Genomic DNA, 24,899 nt, shown 5'->3' with positions numbered 1-24,899 from the left:
TTTTCTTCTCTACTCTTCCTTTCAGTGTTTCCTTCCAGAACTTCTATTACACATATGTTGGAGCCACTCAATCTAACCCCAGGAATCTAAACTTTTCTTTCACATTTAAAATTTCTAAACTCTGTTCTGGGTGAATTCTTTAGTACATCCCTTTAATTCACTACTTTTTCTCTTTGACTTTGGTTAGTTCCATATATCTTTTGATTTCAATGACCATATTTTTATTTTTCAAATTTTTATTAGTTTTCTCATATTTACCTGTTTTTTAATTCAGCCTGTATCTGTTCCTTAATTTCTTGTCCTTTCAAAATGGGTGCTATGCATCCATTTATTGCATATCAAATTCAAAAATATTTAATTTAAAAATATTTGCCAGATGGTTCCATAGAATTATTTTTATTTGGAGTAAATACATGCTCTGAGTGTCCATTTTGTTGGCTATCTTTCATAGTATTAGATATTTTTATGTGATTGAAACTTGGTGGTCAGGCTCATTTTGAGGGGAAATTTTTATTTGCTTTTTCCTGTTTTGTTTTAGTTTATTTTCTTTTTCTCACTCCTTCTGGGCTCACCTCCATGCTTAGTGATTTTGCCTCCATGTGTCTCCCCAGACCTCCATTCTAGAATTAGATCTAAAGCTGGCATCCTCACGCTCCTATTCCTAGTGATGCCACAGGCCAAGTCACATGGCCAGCTGCTTGGCTTGTTCCTGATTCCAAGGCTGTGTCTTTGTTCTTCTACTTTCCCAGGTAGTGGGTTGGCAGCGGTTTATTTTCAGCCTCCTTTCAGGAGTTCCTGGCTTCAAACACTAAGCCTGGCTCCTGCCCTCAACTGAAGCATCTGTAATTCCTTTCACCTTGCAGGAGACAATAATCTTGGCTTTTGAGCCTGAGACCACAGTGAGCTTGTAGCTCCAGCCTTGCTGAATGCTTTCTGTTTGGTTCCACTTTAGATCCATGAAAATGATCATTTTGTTCTTGAGCCTGGTTATGTCTTTTTGGTTTTCTCTATTTTTCAGCCATCATTTCTCTTTGTGTGGAGGAAAAGGAGTAGATGAAAGCATGGTGTTACTGCACCAAGTTGAGTAGAAATATTTCTGTGTGTACTTCTCCATTTTTACCTTTCACCATCGCTACCTTACAGTTTATGTTCTAGCCATAATGAACTACTTTCAGTTTCCAGCGGGTCAATAAATTGCATGCCTGTCTCCCAACCCCCAACTTTGGATGAAATAAGACAACAGACGAAAGTCAAATAGAGACTTGAAAAAACTGTTATCTATATTATATCTATCTACCTTTATGCATCATTACAGATAAGCTAATAAAACTAGGTTATAGATCTGTAACCCAAAAGGGCTTGCCAACATTCTCTGCTGACTCTCAACCCCCACAGAATCTAGCCTTGGAACAGCCCACTAAAGGGGAAGTTTGGGCTGAGATCATTGTCTGCACTGATCTAGGGCAGAAAGGGAAAAAAAAGAACGAATTTATTAGATTAGTTCCATCCAGTCAAGAACTATGAGCTAGTGAATGTAACAGTACTCACCAATCAAGTAACTCACTCCTGAGTGTGAAGAATAGTGGTATAAGAAGCCAGAACTAGCACTCCAGTAGAAATTCCCCTCTCCTCCCATGGAAACATGGTGCCAAGGGAGAGGAGGTTCCTGTAACACCTTAACACACAGGCCGTGCTCCTTCTCATTCCTCTAAGTCTTGTCTCTTTCTTTTTTCTTTCTTTTCTCCTTCTTTCTTTCTTTCCTTCCTTCCCTTCCCTTCCTTCCTTCCTTTCCTTTTTCTTTCTTTCCTTCCTTCCTTCCTCCCTCTCTCCTCTCTGTCTCTTTCTTTTCTTTTTTTTTTGAGACAGAGTTTTGCTCTTGTTGCCCAGGCTGAAGTGCAATGGTGCAATCTTGGCTCACTGTAATCTCCACCTCCCGAGTTCAAGAGATTCTCCTGCCTCAGCCTCCTGAGTAGCTGGGATTACAGGCATGCGCCACCATGCCCGGCTAATTTTGTATTTTTAGTAGAGACGAGTTTTCTCCACGTTGGTCAGGCTGGTCTCAAACTCCTGACCTCAGGTGATCCGCCCACCTCGGCCTCTCAAAGTGCTGGAATTACAGGTGTAAGCCACCGTGCCTGGCCCTTTTGTCTCTTTCCTTTGAGACAAGCTCTTGCCAGTTTGGAGTCCAGTGGTACGATCATAGCTCACTGCAGCCTTGAACTCCTGGGCTCAAGCCGTGGGAGAGGAGGTTCCCTTAATACATGCCATGCCCTTTCTCCTTCCTCTATTCCTTGTCCCCCCTTCCTTCTTCCCTTCCCTTCCTTCCTTCTCTTCCTTTCCCTCCTTTCCTTCCCTTCCCTCCTCCCCTACCCTTCCTTTCTCTTCCCTCTCTTTTCTTTTTCTTTTGAGACAAGGACTTGCTCTATTACACCTTGAACTCCTGGGCTCGAGCTATCCTCCACCTCAGCTTCCTGAGCAGCTAGGACTACAGGCGCACAACACCGTGCCTGGCTAATTTTTAAATTTTTTTGTAGAGAGACAGTCTCACCATGTTGCCCAGGCTTCCAAAGCCGGGATTACAGGTGTGAGCCACCACACCTGGCCCCTCTAAGTATTTTCAAAGGCTCTTCCTTCCTCTCTTTATCTGCCAACTCTTACTTTTTCTAATGCCTATAATAAAAACAATAGTTAATACTTATTGAATCCCAACTATGGGGGGAAGCACTATCACATACATTATTGAGTTTAATCCTCATAACAACCCTATGAGGTGTGTATTTTTATCCTGATTTTATGGATGAATAAATTAAGAACAAGTAAAATTTCCTTTGTTTCCAATATAATGCAAGTAAGTGTCAGAGGCAAGATTAGGCCCAGGTTTCTCCAACTCCAGAGCCCATGTTCTTTTCATCATATACAGCTGCCTCTCATGTTTTATTCATCCCTGGATGCCTAGAACACAGCATAACACCAACAGAGTGAGTGCTCAATAATAATGAATGAATATATAAGTCAATGAAACATATTTTCAAACTAGCTGCCGAGTGGATTTAAAACAATTTTAATATAAGGATTTATAAAGAATTCCTAACCTCTTTTGGAGTCAAATTCCTTTTCATAAAGGTGGATATGAGGATCCAGCTTTGAAGGTTTCTGTAGGGGTTGCTAGGTTTGATATACCTCTGCAGTCACATCTGTCCAGCCCGCCCAATTTTAGGTTTTCTTCCCCTGGCCGACCACAGAGACATCTTCTCTGCTGGTTTCATTCTGCTTTTGTCCCTGCCCAAGCTTGTTGCCTACGTGAAAGAGTGGATTCCTTCTAGTCCCTGATCACTTATACTTGTAAAACTACTGAAGCTTCACATACTACTACCAGCCACAGTACCTCCATGTAAAGACACACTGTGTATTAGTCAAGACTCTTGAATGTAAGCCACGGAAACTAATTCTGACTGAAAAAGAAATTTCTAGGCTTATATAACTGAGAAATTCCAAAGATGAAATAGCCTTAGATAGACCTGGATTCAGAGAAGTAGATTTACAATGAGCCCAATGAAGTTTAAATTTCTGGGTTACTAATTGCTCGGTCCTGTCTTTGGCTCTGGGAGAGGTCCTAGCAGTGTGTATACATAATCACGTTTTTCTAAATCTTGTAAAAATAAAATATTTCAATCACAATTGGTTAAGATTGTGGTTTCTTTTCTACTCTGATTTCCTATCCGTCACACTGCTCCATTGGTCGCGTGGGTCGTGTGGTGGTGGTGTGGTCTCAGCATTAAGACATACTCACTTGTAATGGAATTCAGTTTAGCAAAATCCTTTTTTTTTTTTTTTTCCTGAAATGGAGTCTCACTCTGTCACCAGGCTGGAGTGCAGTGGTGCGATCTTGGCTCACTGCAATCTTCGCCTCCTGGGTTCAAGTGATTCTTCTGCCTCAGCCTCCTGAGTAGCTGGGATTACAGGCGCTCGCCACCACACCCAGCTGATTTTTGTATTTTTAGTAGAGACGGGTTTTCACCAGGTTGGCCAGGATGGTCTCAATCACCTGACCTCATGATCCACCTGCCTCGGCCTCCCAAAGTGTTGGGATTACAGGCGTGAGCCACCACACCTGCCCTAAAATCCACTTTAATAATTCATTTTGTATTTGTAATTTTGTATTATTTTTCTTAAAGAGGACTCCTCAAATTATGTATGCTTCTGGCCCCACAAGACCCAGATCCACCCTTGCCAAGAGCACAAGCGATACCATGTGGATACTTTCTCTCTCAGTGTTTCAGCTCTTTTCTTGTCTGTTTGCTTCATTAGTAGCAAACTTCCTCACATGGTGGCAAGAAGGCCGCTGGCAGCTCTAAGGTTACAGCACACTCAGGGCTGGGAATTGTAAGGGAAAGAGATACCACTTTTGCTAATGACATCAGGAAATGACCTAAGGAGGGTTTGGATTAGCTTGATTTGAGTCACTTGCCCTTCTCCAAACCAATCATTATGGTCAGGGAAATGTGGAACACAGGTTAGTCAAATCTGGGTAACATTCCTGGATCTAGTTAATGGCGGGAGCAAGTGCTATGGCGGGTGGTTGAAAGGTCATCCCAATCTAGACCCATGGACTAAGACTGGGGAAAAGATAGTTTTCTAAAGGGATGCTAGAGAAACTGGAATTTCATGTTTCCAAGTCACACAAACACTACAACCATCAGCAACCTATTTTTTGAATAGAACAAACAAGTCTTTAGAGCATTTTAGAAACAATAGCTCATTTGATCCTTAAACAGTCCTATAAAATAGGTAAGGACTATTATGTTTTATAAATAAGGAAACGCAGTAAGGAGTAGAGCTAGGTTTGAAATCCATGTCTTCTGACTCCTAGCTCAGTACCTCATATACATTTAAAGGGCTTCATTTTATTAATGGATTTAAAGAGGTAAAACATTGCCTGAAACAAGAGGGTACTGACTGCGAAAGCACGAATACCATCTATGTCTTGATTACAGAAACATGTTGGCAATACCCATTAGTCATTCTAAACCCATTTTACTTGCAATGTAATAGCACTGCCCCACCATTTTCACTTTCCCAGCTCAAGAGTGTTGTGAGATTAGGGCCAGGCAAGCTATTTACTGGAAGAGTAGAGCAGGAAGTGTTGTGCGTAAATGGCAGGAAAAACCAGCTATGGGTGCCTGAGCATGCTCTGCTCCCTAGGCTGGAGCATAACCCTTCTCTTATGGTTCAAGGCTCACCTCAGGTGACACTGGATTGGGGAACTTCCCCAATCCACCTCCTCTCACTCTGGTGGCCCCTTCAGTGTTCCCATAAAGCCCATGACACTTTGCTCCAACAGCATTCTTCCCACTGTCTTGTAATCGTGAGTGTTCATCTATTCCTCCACACCAGACTGCAAGCTCACTGAGCATAAGGACTCTGACTTATTTCTCCAAATCTCTAGCACCTAGTACAGGATTTGTCAAATAGTAGTCCTCCAACAAATGAGTCTTTTATAAGCAAATGAGCCTCAAGTACTTTGGCTCAGAGAGGCAGCCAAGCTTTTTTGGCTTTGCTGACTTTCACGGATCTAACTTGAGGGCTTCATAGCACTGAACTTCAGCTTATCCCTGACCTCTGAGGAAAATGCCTCATACAGGAAAGCAAGAGCAGAAGGAGCAAGGCTGAAGCCTGTTATTTCCCTACACATTCAGTGGTCACGTCCAGTAATTTCTCCTCCATTATCTTCCTCGTACAATTTGGGCACCAGTTGGAACAGGTTACATAAGTAAATCAAAAGCCTCTTTTTGCATACCAGCTTTATATTTTTTTCCTGTAGCACTTCAGTTTCACTTAAAACAGAGCTAGGTGTGTGTGTGTGTGTGCATGTGTGTGTTTGTGTGTATAATAGGTGTGAAAATGGTTTCAATAATAGAAAAGTCAACATATGGTTGAACAAATACAAGTAACTTCCACATTGCAAAACATGAGTGGATCTTAGGAGTGGTCCTCTAAATCTGCAGGAGTAAATTTTGTTAGTAATTTATTAATTCTAATTTCTAAAATGTTAATTTATATGGATTTGTAAAAGGGAAATCATCACTTTGGAATCTCTGATCAAAGGTTAACTACCCTTTGAAAATGAAATATTCTTTTTAGACTCTCTGGAATGAAATCCTTCCCTGTTGTACGTGTACACACACATACACACCTACATAGAACAGGCTGCATACTGTTTCTGCTGACTGCCTTCAGATGGGCCGGTCTGTGTGTTCATCTTGATATTACTGAGTCCACCTATTTGAAATCTGACCTTAACTTTTTCAGGCACCAGTTCCTTTAGAATTTTTATTTAATTGTAAATATAATACAACAGAATACAATGGAGAAAATCATATGTAATACCGGTATCTTAACAGAATAGTTGCAATCTTTTTCAAGTATTCTGTCTTTTTCTGTTTTTAAGGGCATATAATTATAATTAATGGATACATTCGCAACTTTTTTTTAAACAACATGATTTTTTAAAAACTCAGACTTGCCTTTAGAAGAGTAGATATATGTAATACTGTATATACAATATTTTGGTTGTTGGTGTAGGAGTGTGATAACTGATGGTATCATCAATGACTTTAAATTGCTGGCTGCATTTGGACATCTGCAATAACCTCTAAATTGTCTTTACTCTCATGAAGGAAAAATGAATTCTGCAAAACAGACAAGCAAAGAAAAAGGGGTCTTCTCCATCAGCAATGAGGTCTTACTTGCTTAAGCTACACTTGTCAACTAGGTTATGTCGGGTTTCATGATTGAAATCTCTTGTGGTTAAGTTTGGTGTTAACCTAGGTAATATTTACTTTTCAAGACTTATATAACTTGCTATTTCATTCAGAGTTCAGTATTTATTTCCCCTGAACTTTTCATGGAAAATAATGATCTCAACAGTAGGAAAACAGTGCGTTCTTCCCCACACCCCCCCCTCACTTTGGCTTACAGAGTCTCAACATTAGAGACTTATTCTTAAATTTGGCACATTTTATAAAGACACATTGGGAAGGCTAAAAGTTTCTTACATCTACTCTTCACAACTGTCCAACATAAATCTCACTAGGGACCAGGCACTCCTTGCTTACCAGTCTCCCTGGGTGAACTGGTGAGAGGTGACCCTCAACATTTTTACTTTTTATTTGGTGAAGCAGGATCAATGACAATGAGTTCTTTTGTCATGTGGTAGGCAGTTAGATATGCAGAGCTTCTAGAAATAATGCAGACTGGGAGACTGGAATGTAGTTACAAGTGTGCCAATGAACATGAGACATTTTTGCTTGATTTTTAAGCTAAGGCTGACTTACTCTCCTGACATTTAAGGGCCTCCTCTCTAATTCTCAGTCATCAATAAAGGATGTGCACAGGGAATGACAATATTAGAGCAAAAACAACCTGCAAGTAAATCGGATGCAAAATCTATGTATCTTGCAAGGAAATCTTTTGCACTTAATCACAACATGGCTCTCCTCAATACTATGGAGAATAGAATTGATTCAGATTGTTTTTAAGCCTGAACGTAAACAATATTGTCGCCTTTTTGGGTTTCAGCACCTCCTTATTCATCCCTATTTTCTCTTTTATGGGAAGGGGGGTGGTGAGGTGTGTGAAGATGATAGAACGTGCCCCAGAAACTGAACCATGAAGAGGCGCTTGTCATATCGGGGGTACCTAGATTCCTCTGAAAGGAAGCCCAGCTGAAGGAGCAGGGTCACCACTTTATTTTAAAAACGTAACATGGCACATGTTGGTGCTCCCTCTATTAATCGAGCCTCGGCGGCCCAACAACGTGAGCATGGGCTGCTGCATGGAAGTTTGAGACCCTGTTGCTGAATCCTCGGGCCTGACGGTCTATCGCTGAAGACAAGACTTCCACAGAATCACACTAAACGTTAACCTAAGCCATCAGAAGCCGATAACTCCGGTGACCCTACATTTCAGCGAAACCTTCGCGACCCAACCCCTCGCTCCCTCTCGCCCAAACGCTGGGTCAACCCCACGAACTGGCGGTGGCAGGGCCCTGGGCACCGGTGAAGTTCTCGGGGCAGCGCAGATCGGCGATCTTCTCTTCTTTCGCGCTCAGACGGCGGCGGCAGCAGTATGCTTTCGGGCTGCTGGAGCCGGCAACGGCGCGAGGCCGGAGCCCGGGAGGCCAGGGGGTGGGGGAGGGGCGGCGGCAGCGGAGCCGGGAGCGTGCGCGCGCACCTCACACTCCGCGGCCCGGGGACGCCCACTCGCGAGTCGGGGCCGGTAGGCCGGCCCGGGTCCCATCGCCCCCGCCCTCCGGTTCCTCTCCGGCGTGAGCCCAACGGGTGTCGGCCCAGCAGCTGCTACGCTCACCAGGTCTGGGGAGGCAGGGTACGGGGACCGTGTCGCAGCCCCGCGCGGCGTGGGCGCGCTGCCTCTCCGGCAGCCGCCGCCAGAGCGAGCAGCTGCGAGCCACCGGAGGCGGCGCAGAGGAGGCCCCCGCGGCTGGGCAGGAAGGGGACGCGGCCTACCTCTGCCCGCCCGAGGCGCGGCTGATCCCGCGCGCCCAGGGCCTCCCGCCGCTCCAGGGCTGAGCAAGGAATGAGCTGGCGCCTGCCCCGGGCTCTCGGAGCGTGGGCCGCGGCTCGGCTTCTTAGGCGCGGGGGCTCGGCCACTGCAGCGGGCGGCCTAGCTCGGGGAGCAGGCGCCGGGGTTCACTGAACCGGCCGCGGAGAGGAGGAGGAGGAGGAGGAGGAGGAGGAGGAGCTCGGCGGGGGCGGCCGCCGCGCCTCCCCTCCCCCAGTACACGCCGGGGCTTCTCAGTGGCCGCCGGAGGAGGAAGTTCCGCTCCCTGACAGACCCGTGCGGTAGCAACAGCGGCGGCGGCTGGCCGGGCTCAGGTATTTCGGACGCGATTGCCCTTAGCGCCAGCCGTCGAGTGGGCATCCGCGGAACTCAGCCGGGCGCCGGGCTCTTGCCAGGCAGCGCCGGGAAGCGCGGGCGGCCGAGGACTCCTTCCTGCTACTTCGGCCAGCGCCGCTGCTTCGGCTTCCCAGCGAGGTGGGAGAGCTTCCTCCCTGTTTGCAGACGTCCGTGGGAGACCCTTATTTTTTCCACCGCCAAGGTTAAGAGATTCTGGAATAGAAGCGTCGAAGGAGATCAAGTGAACCCTCTACAACTCCTCGGATGTCGCCAGGCTCCCTTTCGGGGCGGAAGACTACGTTTGAGCATCTCACCGAGGTGCAGGAATGGAAGAACCCACCTTGCAGCTTTTCTGCAGTGTGGCTTGCCTGATCTACCACTAGGAATGAAGAGGAGGCTTGTAATAACCCAGTGAAGTACAGATGTTAAAGAGGATATCGCAGGACCTAAACTTGTGATCGTCTGGGGGAGGTCACACACGTTTCTGAGTGGGAATGGACGGGCGTGAATGACGTGCCCTCTTAAAAAGCACAACAATCCTTTAAGAGGAGCGAAATTGAGTTTTCCCATTTCGGCCAAGATTTTGAAGACAGTTCAATGTATTGTACATTGGACATAAGATGAGAACTTTCTAAAGTATTCTCTCTAAGAGCGTAAACGATGACTACCCCAGCCCTGCTGCCCCTCTCTGGACGTAGGATACCACCTCTGAACCTGGGGCCGCCCTCCTTCCCACATCACAGGGCTACCTTGAGACTTTCTGAGAAGTTTATTCTTCTCCTTATTCTTAGTGCCTTCATCACCCTGTGTTTTGGGGCATTCTTTTTCCTTCCAGACTCTTCAAAACACAAACGCTTTGATTTGGGTTTAGAAGATGTGTTAATTCCACATGTAGATGCCGGTAAAGGGGCTAAAAACCCTGGAGTCTTCCTGATCCATGGACCCGATGAACATAGACACAGGTTTGTTTATTTCAGAAGTTCTGGTACTAACATTTGGCAGAGCAAGGTACGGTGATTTGATCGAATCTGTCTTTTTTTTTTCTTGCAGTAAAATGTAATTTTTCGAGTCGTAAGTATTGTATTGTTACTTCAAGACTGGCTGAATAAAACCATAGATTGGAGGGACTCATAGAGTCCTACCTAAGTCGTTCTTCTGTTCGGTTTTATATAAGAAAAACATTTGCGTTCAGAATTGTGTCTAATGTGGACATCTGGGAAGGGAGGTATGAAAACTTAACCTAAAGAAATGGTGACATAAGCTGTGCCTGCATTTATTAATAACGTGTTGCAGTCAGTCATTGTGCCACCATGTGAAATCAAAGCATCGAACCTTGACAGCTCTTTTGGGTTTGCTCTCCCGGAGGACTCTCATTTTCTGGCTTGTAGTTGAAGCTTAGTAGTGAATCTTAGCTTTTTAGGATGACAAACGTGGGCAGAATATACCTGTCATTTCTTAACGTGAAAATATCCTGATTTTTGTTCTTTTTTTGGAGATGTGTGTTGGTGCTCTATATGAAATCAGTTAAGTTAAAAGGTATTGAATCCTAAGTTATTGCACTTTGTGAGGCTTGTAGACAAGATTTATTTTTGCGAAACTTAATTTTGCTCTCTCTTTTAATGTGATAGATGGACTGTGGCAAGCAACTATTAGAATTTGGTTGATTAAGGGGTTCACATCCTTTCAGATCACTAAATCTAAAGTGAGCTCTGGGGAGAGCATAGCCAAACTAGGATAAAATGGGAGCTCTAGTTACAATTTTTATAATTTTTATATTTGTACTCAAAAGAAGAGTTTAGGAAAGTAGTTGACTTTTCTTAAACCTGCCATCTTTTCCTTGTTTCTTAAAATAATTCTTGAGTATGTGGGAAAAAAAAAATCATATGCTTGAATTCATTTCCCATCTGATGATAGTTTTAACTTTTTGTCAAGCAACGGAAAAGCTTAAGTTCACGTGTAAGCCTACATTAAATATTTGGGAAAATGCACTGCTTTATGAGAACTGGTTTTTCTTTTTTTCTCAACCTAGTTAATTCATTACTTGTGTGATGGTTCTTTGACTTTTGGATGAATTTTATGGAGTAGTTACTTCTAATATTGTTTCATGCCATTCTTTTGTAACTAAGTTAATTTGGAATTTTTGCCATTTTCAACTACTGTACTCCTGGATTTCTTTAATTTTGCACTTTGCTTGTTGTGACTTTAAGAAAACACTAATATGATCTGTGAAATATGTTACTGAAAAATTAACAGTGAAAGTAGTTTTCCTTGAAAATCTTATTTCCCATGGTATTTGTATAACCTAAGAAATATATTGAAAAAATGTGTTAAGGCTGTTTTTAGAGCTGTTTCACAGTAGCCACACATTAACATTACTTAGCTCTATTATTAATAGTATCTGTCATGTACTAAGCAGTTTAAAAAAACACATTTTGCATGGTCTAAAAGTTTAAAATAATATGACCACATTTTAGTTTAAAAACATTTACACAAAAATTCTCAGTAAGTGGAGTTAAAATATGAAATTTGAATGAAAATACAGATATGTGCCTTTTATTCACACTTTTAACAGTCTGTATAGTTTAAACAAGAATTCTTAAATTTATAAAGCCCTTGCATATATATGCATATGTATTTAGCTATCTAAAACTATTGGGTTCCTGAGTTTGGAATGAGAGATTGGTTATTGTTCTGATAGCAAGGGGTGGTTTGTGAGCCATGCCCTGAGTTTTGGCTAGTTAAGAGTCTGGATAGCAAGTGATACATGTGAGTGGATAGATTCCAATGCAGTTTTTGGAATCTGTTCGGTTCCTGAGTTTAGGAAAACGAGAATTCAAATAGTGAGAGTTCAGGTAGCAAAGGATCCTTGTATTATCTCTTTATATTTCTTTGGTCATATCAGTTGACATTTGCTTTAGCATATTATTTGCTGTTGTTTAGTGTATCAGAAAAGAGTCTGTAGTAACCAACTTTCTTTTACTTTGACCAAGGAAATACTTTTTAAATTAAGTGTATATTTAAAATGTGGAAACAGAAAACATCAAATGTATAAACATTAACTTATTTAAAAATAATTCAGAAAAATAGCATTTTTACAGTTGGTACTAAGATCATACGTATTTTGGGTATGGGTCAGAACTTACCTAATTTAGAAAAAACAAATTGACAGTTTATCTTCATTTTGTGTGTGTGTGTAAGGGTACAGGATAGAGGGCTGAGGAATGTTACTTTAACTGATAAGTAATGGAAAATAAGTCATGGCCACCATTTATTTGCAGTACTTAAGAGATACCTGTTTAGTTAGTATTTCTTTATTAATAGATTAGTATAATAATTTGGTGTTTAAGTTCTGGAGTCAGACTGTATAGATTCATACCCTAGCTTGCCACTGATTAGATTTATGATACTGAGAAATTTTAAAACTCTATGTTGTTTCCTTTGTATCACAGTGGCATGTATCTACAGATTGTTTTATTGAAAGAGATAGTACATGCAAAGCACTCAACATAGTTCCTGGCATTTAGTAAATGATCAATAAATGTTAGCTATTATTATCATCAGTGATTATAATTGTAATGGAATATTTTTATTCGGAATCTATTTTCCTTTAAATACTGTATATTTTCTGAAAAGTTGGGTACAGTTTGGTTAATATTTAAAAGTATGCTAGGATCTTATTGTCTAAAGGAACATTTTATAACCAAACTGGTTGGCAACAAATGTATGCCTACTGTGGCAGGCCTTGCTTTTATGAAACTTTCCATCTAGGGAGAGATGATGGGCATTAAATAAATAATTTTGTTTTTGAGGTGTGATGAATGTTATGAAGTTGTACTCAGTGCTATCAGAGCAATGAGTGACCTAATCTATAGAGTTGGGGGTAGAGGGGCAGTGGGAATAAAGAAGACTTCATTGAGGAAGTGTGCCTCAGAAACGTAGAATGAGTAGGAGATTGCTTAGTGAAGTGGAATTGGAGGTTGAGGGGAGGTTGAGGGTCAAAGCAGAAGACACAACATGTGTGGGAACCCTGAGGGAAAAAAGCTCAGCATCACTAAGGATCTGAGAAATGTTAAGTATGGCTGTTGTAGAGTGTGTGGGTCTAGGTGATGAGACTAGATGAGAGGTCAGGTTTGGCCTGCTTACAAGTTTTTTGGCCTCCTTATTGTTAAAAAAGTTTGAATTAGTTGTCAGCATTCACAGATCAGGAGATTTCATGTAAACGTCTGGATTTCTGATTTCTCTTGAAAAATTAGAGGTTATGGCAACATCCAATGTATTTTCAGATGGTAATATTCAAGCCACGACCCAGTAGCAGCTGCTCCCTCTAGCGGGGTGGAGGGGCATGTGCCACTCAGAGTGCGAAATAAGTAAATACAAATGAATCAATATTTAACCTGGTTGTTGTTGAGTTTGCAAATTCTAGTCAGGATTCTAGAGAGTTTGTAGTTAAGTATTTTGGTCTTTATCATAAATACTAAGAGAAGTTATTGAAGGATTATAATAAAAGCAAGAGAATGACATGATCATTTTAAATTAAAAAAATTAAATAATCACTTTGGTTGCAGTGATTACTTACTGGATGGTAAGAAGCAGGAAGATAACAAGTTAAGAGGGTCTGGGTCACAGAGGATATATTGGCTTAGACCACAGTGGTGATAGTGGAGAATGAGATAAATTAGTGGAGAAAAGTGGTTGATTGAAGAGGTGTTAAACTATTAAGTTTCACAGAAAATGGTGGTTGGTTAAATATGGGGCCAAAATAGAAAGAAAAGTGAGTCCAAAATAACTTCTAGGTTTCTGGGTGACATGGCCATGGATTAGTAAGAAATATATACTATATTTAATTAATGCTCTAATTTATAGATAATAGTGGTGTTACATGAATTTAGTATATTTTCATGAGGAAACCAATATGTTCCCTTCTATTAAGTAGTTCATAAATAATTCAGAATTTTCAAATACTGTAGATACACTTTATAGATGATAAAGATATATCAAATGTGTAGTTTGATATTGATTATGGTTATTTATAGTATCTATGATTTTGCAGTACCCAAAACCAGAAGTGGTTATAATATACATATTGTTATAAGCTAATATACATAAAGTAATATACATAAGTATACTTTGTGTACATAATAGGTCTCAATAATTAAAAACTTCCTGTTTTTTTTTTAAAACCGACATTTGTTTTATATAATGGCATTTTATAGATGGGCTTTGTGAGTTAAAAAAAAAAACCCCAGCTTATGAGCTGTTTATTTGAATAGCTAATAAGCTTCACCCTCCAGTCAGAATTTTGTTAGTCTGAATTGAATACTTGAGGGTCAGGTATATGTTTACCTTTGATAGTTTCCTCAAAGGCATTGAGTTATAAATAAGGCTGCATCTTAGTTCTACTAACTAGCTGTGTGACATTGTGCTAGACGTAGTCACTCAAACCTGTGCGCTGGCCAGTACCATAGCCACTAGTTGTATATGACTATTGCACCTAAAATGTGGCTAGTCCAGGCTGTAGTGTGCTTTAGTGAGTTTCTCAAGTTCTTCATGTCATGATTTGTGTTTTTTTTTGCTTGATTCAGTTTTATTACAAGAGTAGAGATTTCAAATCTCAGTATTGCAATTTTAATTTTCTTGTCATCTTTCTTCGTCTCATCCCTCTTCTGGACCTTTTTTTTTCTATCCTGTTTTTTATTTAGGGCTTTCTGCTCCTGTTTGGGCGACGTCACATTGTTTTATGCACTAATATTAAAATCTGCTGGATGTTCCATTTCCCTTATAAATTGCTCATGGTTATTTTTCCCACTTCCCTTTACTCAGACATGAATTATTGTGAGGTTTGTTTATATTTGACATTTGTCAACAACAGACTGATGTAGATGCCTTTGCTGCATTTGTTTTTTTTTTTTTTTTGGTCCACTTGTATACTGAATGAATACCCTTTTCATCTTTGTAGTTGGAGAGAACAAATTGATCTATACAGCTCTCAGTCTAGTCTCCTCTGTTATGATGGTAGCCTCTTCAGTAGTCTCAACTGTTTTTGGTGCTAGAATAGATTTTTATGTAATTCCCAAACTCAGGGTACATTTGGAAGTGTGGACAGTCACTAAGATTCTTCTTGTCTTGCCTCTCACCACACAGAATGCAGTTGCTCATCAAACTTCACTTGCACAAATCCTCCAGGAGTTGCTCTGTGACAAAATGTAGCTAGATAAAAAGGTAAGAATTAGGAAGGGACTGTGTGGAAAGGGAGATTGAACTGCATGGAGGTCTCTGTCCCATTTCGTCATTGAGACAGACCATTGGGTCCTTGAGATAGGGTACAATTGGGATAAGGTAATAGTTTAGACATTTTTTGTTTCATGAAGTAAGGTGTCATTCTGGCAAATCTAGTTGTTTTTTTAGTAAGTTCTTTCAGATTCTGACAGTAGCTTCATGATGGCTCTTATGTTTTTGATAGTCTGAGTTTTCATCATTTTCTGTGCCTTTCACAGATATAGTAATTTAGAAGAGGCTGTATGTTCTGGGGCGGCTTATCAGATGTATACACTTGTTTAAAGTCTAATTTTGATTTCTGACAAAGTAACAGTGACTTTGCTTTTATTAGTTCAGCATTATAAAATCACTGAATATCTCAGTATGTTTCATTCTTCTCAGAAATGAGGAGTATTATTATGGCATGGTTAAAATGTAGAATGCCAAAGTGTGAGTCTTGATTTTCATGTAGGTCAGTGAGGGTTGGACATTTCAGGAGGTGACATAATGTACAACGTCCGTAATAAGTGAAAAGTATTTATTGGATATAGTTAAATGTTCCAGGGAATTCAAAATTGTTCAAGTACTAGTTTATTTGCTCTAAAAGCTATAACTTTTACACAGTTTTTCTTGGGTTTTATAAGAAGATTTTCAGGGCTATGAAATATTTATTTTCTCTTGTTAATATTTCTTTTGGGCTTTCTTGGTAAAATATCAAATTCATAATCAGAATATTCTTCCAATATTATAATGGATTTATATAGATTAGTCTCTATGATATGTAGTTTAAGATTTTGGTTTCTATCATCACTGTTTATTGTAAATCTTTGCTTCAATTACTTTGAGTTTTTTCACTTAATGTTATTTCTAATAGCGTTTCCTGATCTTCAGGTTCTTGTTAATATTTTACTTGTTAACGGCTGAGGGTAGCCCACATCCACATGTCTTAGTCAACTTTTTGTTGTTAGAATACCACAGCCTGGTTAATTTATAAACAACAGAAATTTATTTGGCTCATGATTCAGGAGATTGAGAAGTCCAAGAGCATGGCATTGGTATCTGATGAAGACCTTCTTGCTGTGTCATCCCATGGAGAAAGGTGGAATGGCAAGAGAGTGAGTGAGAGAGAGCAAGAGGAAAGTGGGCAGAAATCATCCTTATATCAGGAACCCACTCCTGTGACAATGGCATTAATTCATGAGGGCTCTGCCCCCAGGACCTAATCACCTCTTAAAGGTCTTACCCCTCAACACCGTTGCCATTGTTGCATGGGGATTAAGTGTCCAACACATGAACTTTGAGGAAGACACATTCAAACCATAACATCACGTATGGACTTACTCCCTTACCTCCCCTGTCATTAGGTAGTTTTTCTTTTTTTAATCTTTCTCATGTATTGTTCATGATTGCATATTTAAAGTGTTTTTTAATCATTTGCTTACATGTGTGTCTGTTTCAATAGAAGATGCACTCCTTGAGAACAAATTACTATATTTATGTTTGTATCTCCAATGTTTGAAGTACATTTGGTCCTTAATAAAATTATATGCCTGTTGAATGAATGTTATCCATGGCAAGGTAACAAATTCTACAAGAGAAGATATAAACAAAATACAAGGAAGTATTGAGAGATAAGATGCAAAAGCAGGGGGAATGATGTCTTAAAGTGAGAATACAGTCTTTAATAAAGTCCCTTTATAAAAAATAATAAGATTAGGAATAATTTGTATTTGCCCTATTTAGAACATACTTCTTTAAATGTATCTAAAATATTTTGCATGCCTCCACGTGGATTTTTTTCTTATTTAGGAAAAAAGGAAGAAAATAATAGAGAATATGTGACGCGTGTTTTCATATATTTTCTTTAATCTTTATGTCAGATTTGTAAGTTAGGTATTAATATATATATAATTTTTTGAGACAGGGTCTCATTCTGTGGTCCAGGCTGGAGTGCAGTGGCACAATTACAGTTCACTATAGTCTCAAACTCCTATGCTGAAGTGATCCTCCTGTCTCAGCCTTCTGAGTAGCTGAAACTATGGGCATGAGTTGGGACTACAGGTGTGAACAACCACGCTAGGTTAAGTTTTAATTTTTGTAGAGATAGGGTCTTACTTGTTGCCCAGGCTGGTCTCAAACTCCTGTGTTCAAGTAATCCTTTTACCTTGGCCTCCCAAAGTGTTCGGATTACAGGTGTTAGCCACTGCACCCAACCGAATCTTATTTTTATAGATATGGATACTTTCAAATGGAGCTCATGCCTAAGATTGGAAAGTTGGTAATGCAGAAGCTAAGTATCTTCTAGAAATCAGTAGTACATGGTAAATGTTAATTTTTTTTTTTTTTTTTTTAAGTGAAAGCAAGTTTATTAGAGGAGGAAAGAAACAAAGGATTGGCTACTCCATAGGCACAGCAGCCAATTTAATTTATTTCTAACTGGGCAAATGTTTTGTTTACTATTGTTTGAAAATTATAGAATATTTAACTTATATGGAAGGTGGAGGTGGGAGGATTGATTGAGGCCAGGAGTTTGAGACTAGCCTGGGCAACATAGTGAGACCCTGTCACTGCACACACTCACCCATGCACGCACATGCACACAGCAGGGCATGGTGGTTGGTGCCTGCCTGTAGTTGGAGGCTGAGGTGGGAGGATCACTTGAGCCCAGGAGTTCGAGGGTGTAGTTAGCTATGATTGTGTCCCTGCATTCCAGCCTGAGAGACAGAGGCTCTGCCTCTTTAAAAAAAATTAACTTCTGGTTTGGGCTGACTCCACATATTTCTTGGATAGGAAAATCATATTGCTACTTTTATTTTCCCTAGTTGTGCAAATTCTGTCAGAAAAGTTTATTTTCACTGCTATTGAATTTTTGCTAGAACTTTATTCCTGTTAGAACATGATTGTAATGAAGTCTGCACTGGAGTTTTATTTTCAGATTTGGTATTAGGATTTGTCATTGAAAAAAATCTCCTTCAAAGGGCATTCTTTCCAATGATCTGTTTTTGAATTTAATGTAGTCCAGAAGGAAGGCATCATTATATATTAGAAAGAACATTGGACTCAGTGTTAAGAGACAGGGGCTTTAGTTTCACCATTGTCCTTGGTTGTTGAAGTATATTTAGATAAGCTATTCAACTTCTCTGTGCCTTGATGTTCTTATTTATGAAATGAAGGAATGGATTGAATCTTTAAAGATTTTTTTCTAGCTCATGCATATGAAATACAAGTAATTTTATGAAGTAGGGAACTGAAGAGTGTGCAGTAATTTAGTTCATACGTCTCAAATATTACAAAGATAAAATGTATTCTACTAAAGGAATTAGTGTCTTTTTTCGTATATAAAAATTAGTTTAAAATCACTTTGGAAATGACTAAAATTTATTTACGTAATATTATTTACATAATAAAATCTATACCGATTTAAAATGTGAAGATGAACAAAATGACTTTTATACATTCTTGTTTCTCGTTAGTTTTAAAGTATTTATTGAGCATTTTATATGCCAGCCTGAAGGTAGTGGGTATATTTACAAAATTGTTTTCAGGTGTCATTTCTTGAGCCCAGTTATCAATTACACGTTTTCACCTGTTACCTAAGACTTTAGGATAGATTCTGTGGAAAACAGTCCTTGACCGAGGCCTCAGACCCTTTGAAGGCTCTTACTGCTCCTGTGGCACAATTTTCTTTGATTTAAGGCTATAATTTCCTTTTTTAAAAAAATTAGTTTTAATTTTTTTAGAAACACCTCTCATGGGAAGGACTATAATTTCCTAACCTTAATATTGAGAGATACCACTGAAAGTGTTCTCTCCTGTTCTCCATATCTTAAGAACAACTATTGGGACAAGTTATACAAATAGTTTTTTTAAAAAAAGAGGAAATTAAGTAATCTGGAGATTACAAAGAACATAGGTGTTGTTTTTCCTTTTGACTTTTAAAAAAAAATTTATATAATCAACCTGTTATGTAGATCTCTTGGCCTCCCCTTAGTGATGTTGATATTACCATTAAAAAATATTAGTTACAATCATTTATTCAGCAAGTGTTTTGAGTGTTTATTAGGTACCAAGCATTTTGCTAAGTATTGGAGATTATTAGTGAATGTTACAGAAGATTAATTTTGACTATTGAAAAATTCAGATCTTAGACTCACATCTTAATATTTTTCTTAAAGCATATTATTATGTTTGGAGCCAGATTCCAGGGGTCTTAGAGATAACTTTCCACCTATGGGAGGTTCTGGTACAGGCATTTAGGTCATTGGCATTTTTTAAGAGTTCAGATAAGTTATTGTTCTGTCTTTCCCCATTTTTGTTTTCTTTTTTAAGATGTATTTAAGATCATTAATTTATGGTTTTTTTTGTTTGTTTTTGTTTTTGAGACAGATTCTCGCTCTGTCGCCCAGGCTGGAGTGTAGTGGTGCCATCTCGGCTCACTTCAAGCTCTGCCTCCTGGGTTCACGCCATTCTCCTGCCTCAGCCGCCCGAGTAGCTGGCACTATAGGCGCCCGCCACCACGCCCGGCTAATTTTTTGTATTTTTAGTAGAGAAGGGGTTTCACCGTGTTAGCCAGGATGGTCTCGATCTCCTGACCTCGTGATCCGCCCGCCTCGGCCTCCCAAAGTGCTGGGATTACAGGCGTAAGCCCACTGCGCCCGGCCCTAATTTATGTATTTCTAATATAAGGTCTGGGTTATCTGGTATAAAGAAGATGGATGCTGTGGTCAAGAATAGGTCGAGGCAGACATCCGGTCCAGCATGACTCAGTGAGTTTGGAGTGCAGGCATTCAACTCCGCTTATTATGTAACTATGTCATGTGAGGCGCATTAGGTGATCACCCGTGTGAGTGTGTGCTTGGCTTGGAGCCACTATGGTCTTTGAAAGGTCTAATTACCCTGCTAATGTGGTACAAAAGGCTCGCACCAAGGCTTGCTCACGCCCAGAGAGTAAAGCCATGTTGAAACTGTCTATGATTCCTCCAGTGTTTTTCCAGCTACCTGCCACTCACCCACCAACTCTCCTCAGACCTCATTTAGAACCTGACATCTGGAAATAAGAGACAAATATTTTGAAGCTTTTTGGTAAGGAATCAGGCTCTGGCATCTGAAAAGAATTCCTAACATTGCGTGAAGTTGAGGTCTGGTACATTTGTATGTACAGTTGGCCCTCTGTATCCATAGGTTCCACATGTGTGGATTCAACCAACTGCAGGTTGAAAATATTCAGAAAAAATTAAAAAAGATGATTGTGTCTGTACTGAACATGTACAGACTATTTTTTCTTGTCATTTCCTAAACAATACAGTATAACCACTATTTACATTGCATTTACATATTAGGTATTATAAGTAATCTAGAGTTAATTTTAAGTACAGGAGAGGATGTACATGGGTTATATGCAAATACTACACTATTTTATATAAGAGACTTAAGCATTTGTGGATTTTCGTTTCCAAGGGAGGTCCTGGAACCAATTCCTCATGGATATCAGGGAACAACTGTGTTTATATTTAGCCATATATACATAAACATATTTGCGTATGGCTATATATGGTTATAGCTGTATGTTTATAATGTTATACATGCATACATGACTTTTTTCCAATTAGTTGGCAGTCAGGTGGCATCTGATACAAAGTTTGTATGTGTTTGGTGTGTGTATCTGTTAAATATAATAAATGAGAATTATTTTCTATTAATTTGTGATGTCATTAATAAGTATGTTTTCATGACCTAGATTTTTTTTCCCCTCTACATAAAAAGATTGGTAACACTCTGGGTAAGGTGAACATTGAGCCTCTGGCTCTTCTTCAGTGCTGTTGGTGTAAATGTAAATTAATAGCATTTTCATAAAGAGCAATTTATTTATATCAACTAATTTATAGTGCATATTCTTTGATTCAGCAATTCTTCTAGGGATTTATCTTTGGGAAATTTTCACATCAGTGCACAAAGAAGTATTCAAGAATGTCCCCTGAAGCTATAACATGACATATTGTAAGTGACCTAGATGTCTGTCAGCAGGGTATTAGTTAAATAAATGATATATCCCATCCCAATATATACAAAGGATTTTTTTGTTTTTGTTTTTGTTCGTTTTGTTTCTGGTGCTGTGAATCTTTCTGGTTACTCCCTAAAGCACCACACTATTTTAATTTCATAGTTTTATAATAGTATGCCTTCATATCTGGTAGGTTAAGTTTAATGTATCATTCTTATTTTAAAAGTTATTGGCTCACGCCTGTAATCCCAGCACTTTGGGAGGCCAAGGCGGGCGGATCATGAGGTCAGGAGATCGAGACCATCCTGGCTAACACAGTGAAACCGCTTCTCTACTAAAAATACAAAAAAAAATTAGCCGGGTGTGGTGGTGGGCACCTGTAGTCCCAGCTACTTGGGAGGCTGAGGTAGGAGAATGGTGTGAACCCGGGAGGCAGAGCTTGCAGTGAGCCGATATCACGCCACTGCACTCCAGCCTGGGCGACAGAGTGAGACTCCGTCTCAAAAAATAAATAAATAAATAAATAAATAAATAAATAAATAAATAAAAAAGTTATAAGCGTACGTGAAAAGTCTTAATGAATAATATTACTGAATGTGACGTGTAACTACTAGTTAGCTTTGTCAAATCTTAACATTTTCTTATTTTAGCTGGATTACCTTTCTTCAGGTAAATTCCTATACTGAGTTGGACATTGTCATTGTCAGTACATGGTTTTATATTTCCATAACGAGTATTTGTTGATATAAATTATATACAGTTTTTCATGTTTTTAAACATTACTTATCATTCTGCAAGTTGTTTTCCCCTTCATGTTATCTTTACAATTTGATGTTTGGGCTCTGGTTCAATTATATAATTATATTATCCGCCTATTCAGTGATTAAACCTCAAGTTATTTGTGTATTTCCCTGTTGATAGATTTTTAGTTTTTAGGTTTTTTTTTTGTTGTTGTTGTTGCAAAAACATTCTGTACCTATGTCCTTGGGCACATGTGTTTTTCTCCAAGGTAAAAGCTTAGAACTATAGTTACTGGGTTGTAGGGTATGTGTATCCTTGACTCTAAATTTTTTTGTTTACAGCCCCTGAAGTGGTTATTATACCAGTTTATACTTCCACCTGCATCTTAACAAACCATGATATTGTTAGACTTTAAAACTTTTCCAGCCTGATGTCAATTTGTTTGTACTTCCCTGATTACTAATGAGGTGAAATACGTACTTTCAACCTATTTATTGGCTGTTTGAGTTTCTTAATCTTTGAGTTACTTGTTCAGTTTTTTGCCAGTTTTCTTTTGGGTTGTTGCCTTTTTCTTATTTATTTGTAGAAGTTATTTGTACATTCTGGATGAATTCTGTGTTAATATGCATTACACGTTTCCTCCTGTGAATACCTTATTTTTATATTTGGATTATGATGTTTTTAGTTTTACACAAGTTTGAAATTTTAATATATTTAAAATTGTTAATATTTTCATTTATGGTCTCTACTCTGAAGTAACAGTTTCCTGTATTTTCAGTTCTGGTAGTTGTAAAGTTTTGTTTTTCACACCTAGGGATTTAATCTAGTTGTTGATTTTTGTGTATGATGAGGTGGGGACTGAGTTTATATTTTTCCATATGGGTATCTAGTTGTCCCTGTGTGACTTACTGAAGAGTCTGTTTTTTTCTCATGGATTTGTAATGTCATTTCTGCAATATAAATTTTTCATATATTCATAGGTTTGTTTATGATTTCACTTGGTTCTTTTGTATATTTCTGTTGGAATAACATGCTGTTTTGTTAAGTATAGCCTTTAGATACATCTTGACATTAGATAGTGTGGGCTCTTCTACCTTGCTCTTCAAAATTTTTTGCCCTTAATTCTAAGCTCTTTCATAAGCATTTATTTTTTTATTCAGGTAAAGTTCATTTAACATAGAATTAATCATTTTAAAGTGAGCACTTAATAGCATTTACAACATTCACATGGTTGTGTAACCACCACCTCTAGTTCAAAAGCATTTTCATTACTCCAAAAGGAAACTCTATACCCATTAAGTGGTTACTCTCCACTCCCTCCTCCCTGCTTCCCCCTAGCCTCTGACAACCATCAATCTGCTGTTTCTATAGATTTACATGCTCTCCATATTTCACATAAATAGTATCATGCAATCTAAGACCTTTTTTATCTGGGTTCTTTCACTTTGAGGTTGATCCACAGTGTAACAGGTAACAGGTAACAGGTATTAGCACTTCATTTCTTTTTTATGGCTGAATAATATGCCATTGTTTGTATATATGTGATTTGTTTATACATTAATCTGCTGTTGGGCATTTGGGTTGTTTCTACCTTTGGCTATTGTGAATAGTGTTGCTGTGAACATTTGTGTGCCTATATTCGTTTTGAGTACCTGTTTTCAGTTCTCTTGGTTATATACCTAGGAACGGAATTACTGGATCATATGATAATTCTATGCTTAGCTTTTTGAGGAACTACCAGACATTTCTGTAGCAGCTGAAATGTTTTCTGTTTCCATCAGCAGTATAGAGGTTCTAATTTCCTTATATTCTCTCTAATATGTATTCATTAAAAAATTACATCCATCCTAGTGTCTTTGAAGTGGTGTCTAATGATGAATGAATGAATAATGATGAATAGGAATGATTAATAATGTTGAACACATTTTCAGGTGCTTGCAGACCATTTGCATTTTTGAAGGAATGTCTATCCAGGCTTTGTCCGTCTTTTAAATTGGTGGTTATGTCCTTTGCACAAACGTTTTTAATTTTGGTGAAGTCCGATTTATCTGTTTTCTTTTGTTGCTTGTGCTTTGGGTGTCGTATCAAAGAATCAGTTGCCAAATCCAGAGTCATGAAGATTTACCCCGGTTTTTTCCTTAAGATTTTTTTTAAAAAGAGTTTATGGTTTTAACTTTTACTTAGGTTGTTGATTCATGTTGAGTTAATTTTTGTGTATGGAATGAGATAGAGGTCCAAATTAATTATTTTGTTAGTGGATATCTGTTTGTCCCAGCACCATTTGTTGAAGAGACAGATTTTCCCCTATTGGATAATATTGGCACTCTTACTGAAAATCAATTGGCTATAGATGTATGGGTGGGTTTCTGGACATTCAGTTCTATTCCATTCATCTATGTGTGTGTCCTTATGCCAGTATACACTGTGTTGCTTAATGTAGCTTTGTAGTAAGTTTTGAAATTGAGAAGTGTTCCAGGTTTGTTATTCTTTTGCAAAATTGCTTTGGCTATTTGGAGACCACTGACCATTCCTTATGAATCTGAATATTGGCTTTTCAATTTCTGCAAAAATGACTGTTAGAATTTTGATAGAGATTACATTGAATCTGTAGATTGTTTTGGTACTATTATCATCTTAATAATAGTAAGTCCTCCAACCATGACCACAGGATATCTTCTCATTTTTGAGGTCTTCTTTAATTTTTCAGCAATGTTTATAGTTTTCAGCATACAGGTGTTTTACCTTCTTCATTAAATTTATTCCTGGGTATTTTGCTGTTTTGTATGGTATCGCAAATGCAATTGTTTTCTTAATTTTCTTTTTTGGTTTTTAAATTTCTGGTGTATAGAAGCACAACTAATTTTTAGTGTTGATGTTATACGCTACAATTTGCTAAATTCACTTATTAGCTCTAGTAGTCATTTCATAAATTCATTGGGATTTACTATCTATAGGATCATGGTCATCTGTGAGTTGAATTAATTTT

The 24,899-nt window shown here is 38.8% G+C and overlaps 1 protein-coding gene across 2 annotated transcripts in view; it reads left to right on the top strand.

The window, feature by feature from the left end:
* The first annotated feature begins 8,851 nt into the window (after window positions 1-8,851).
* MAN1A2 (mannosidase alpha class 1A member 2) overlaps window positions 8,852-24,899 on the top strand; it is a 176,262-nt gene continuing 160,214 nt past the window's right edge. Inside the window, exon 1 of one of the 2 annotated variants that reach the window (XM_058439415.1) lies at window positions 8,852-9,878. In XM_058439415.1, coding sequence (XP_058295398.1) covers window positions 9,577-9,878 — 302 coding nt within the window. In that variant the 5' untranslated portion in view covers window positions 8,852-9,576. The remainder of the gene's footprint in view (window positions 9,879-24,899) is intronic. The other variant, XM_032154871.2, reaches the window with a different exon arrangement.

This window comes from Hylobates moloch, unplaced genomic scaffold, assembly GCF_009828535.3.
Source record: "Hylobates moloch isolate HMO894 unplaced genomic scaffold, HMol_V3 SCAFFOLD_5, whole genome shotgun sequence".
Taxonomy (NCBI): Eukaryota; Metazoa; Chordata; class Mammalia; order Primates; family Hylobatidae; genus Hylobates; species Hylobates moloch.
Note: the sequence above shows the minus strand (reverse complement) of the source record. Positions and strands in the feature narration are given on the sequence as shown.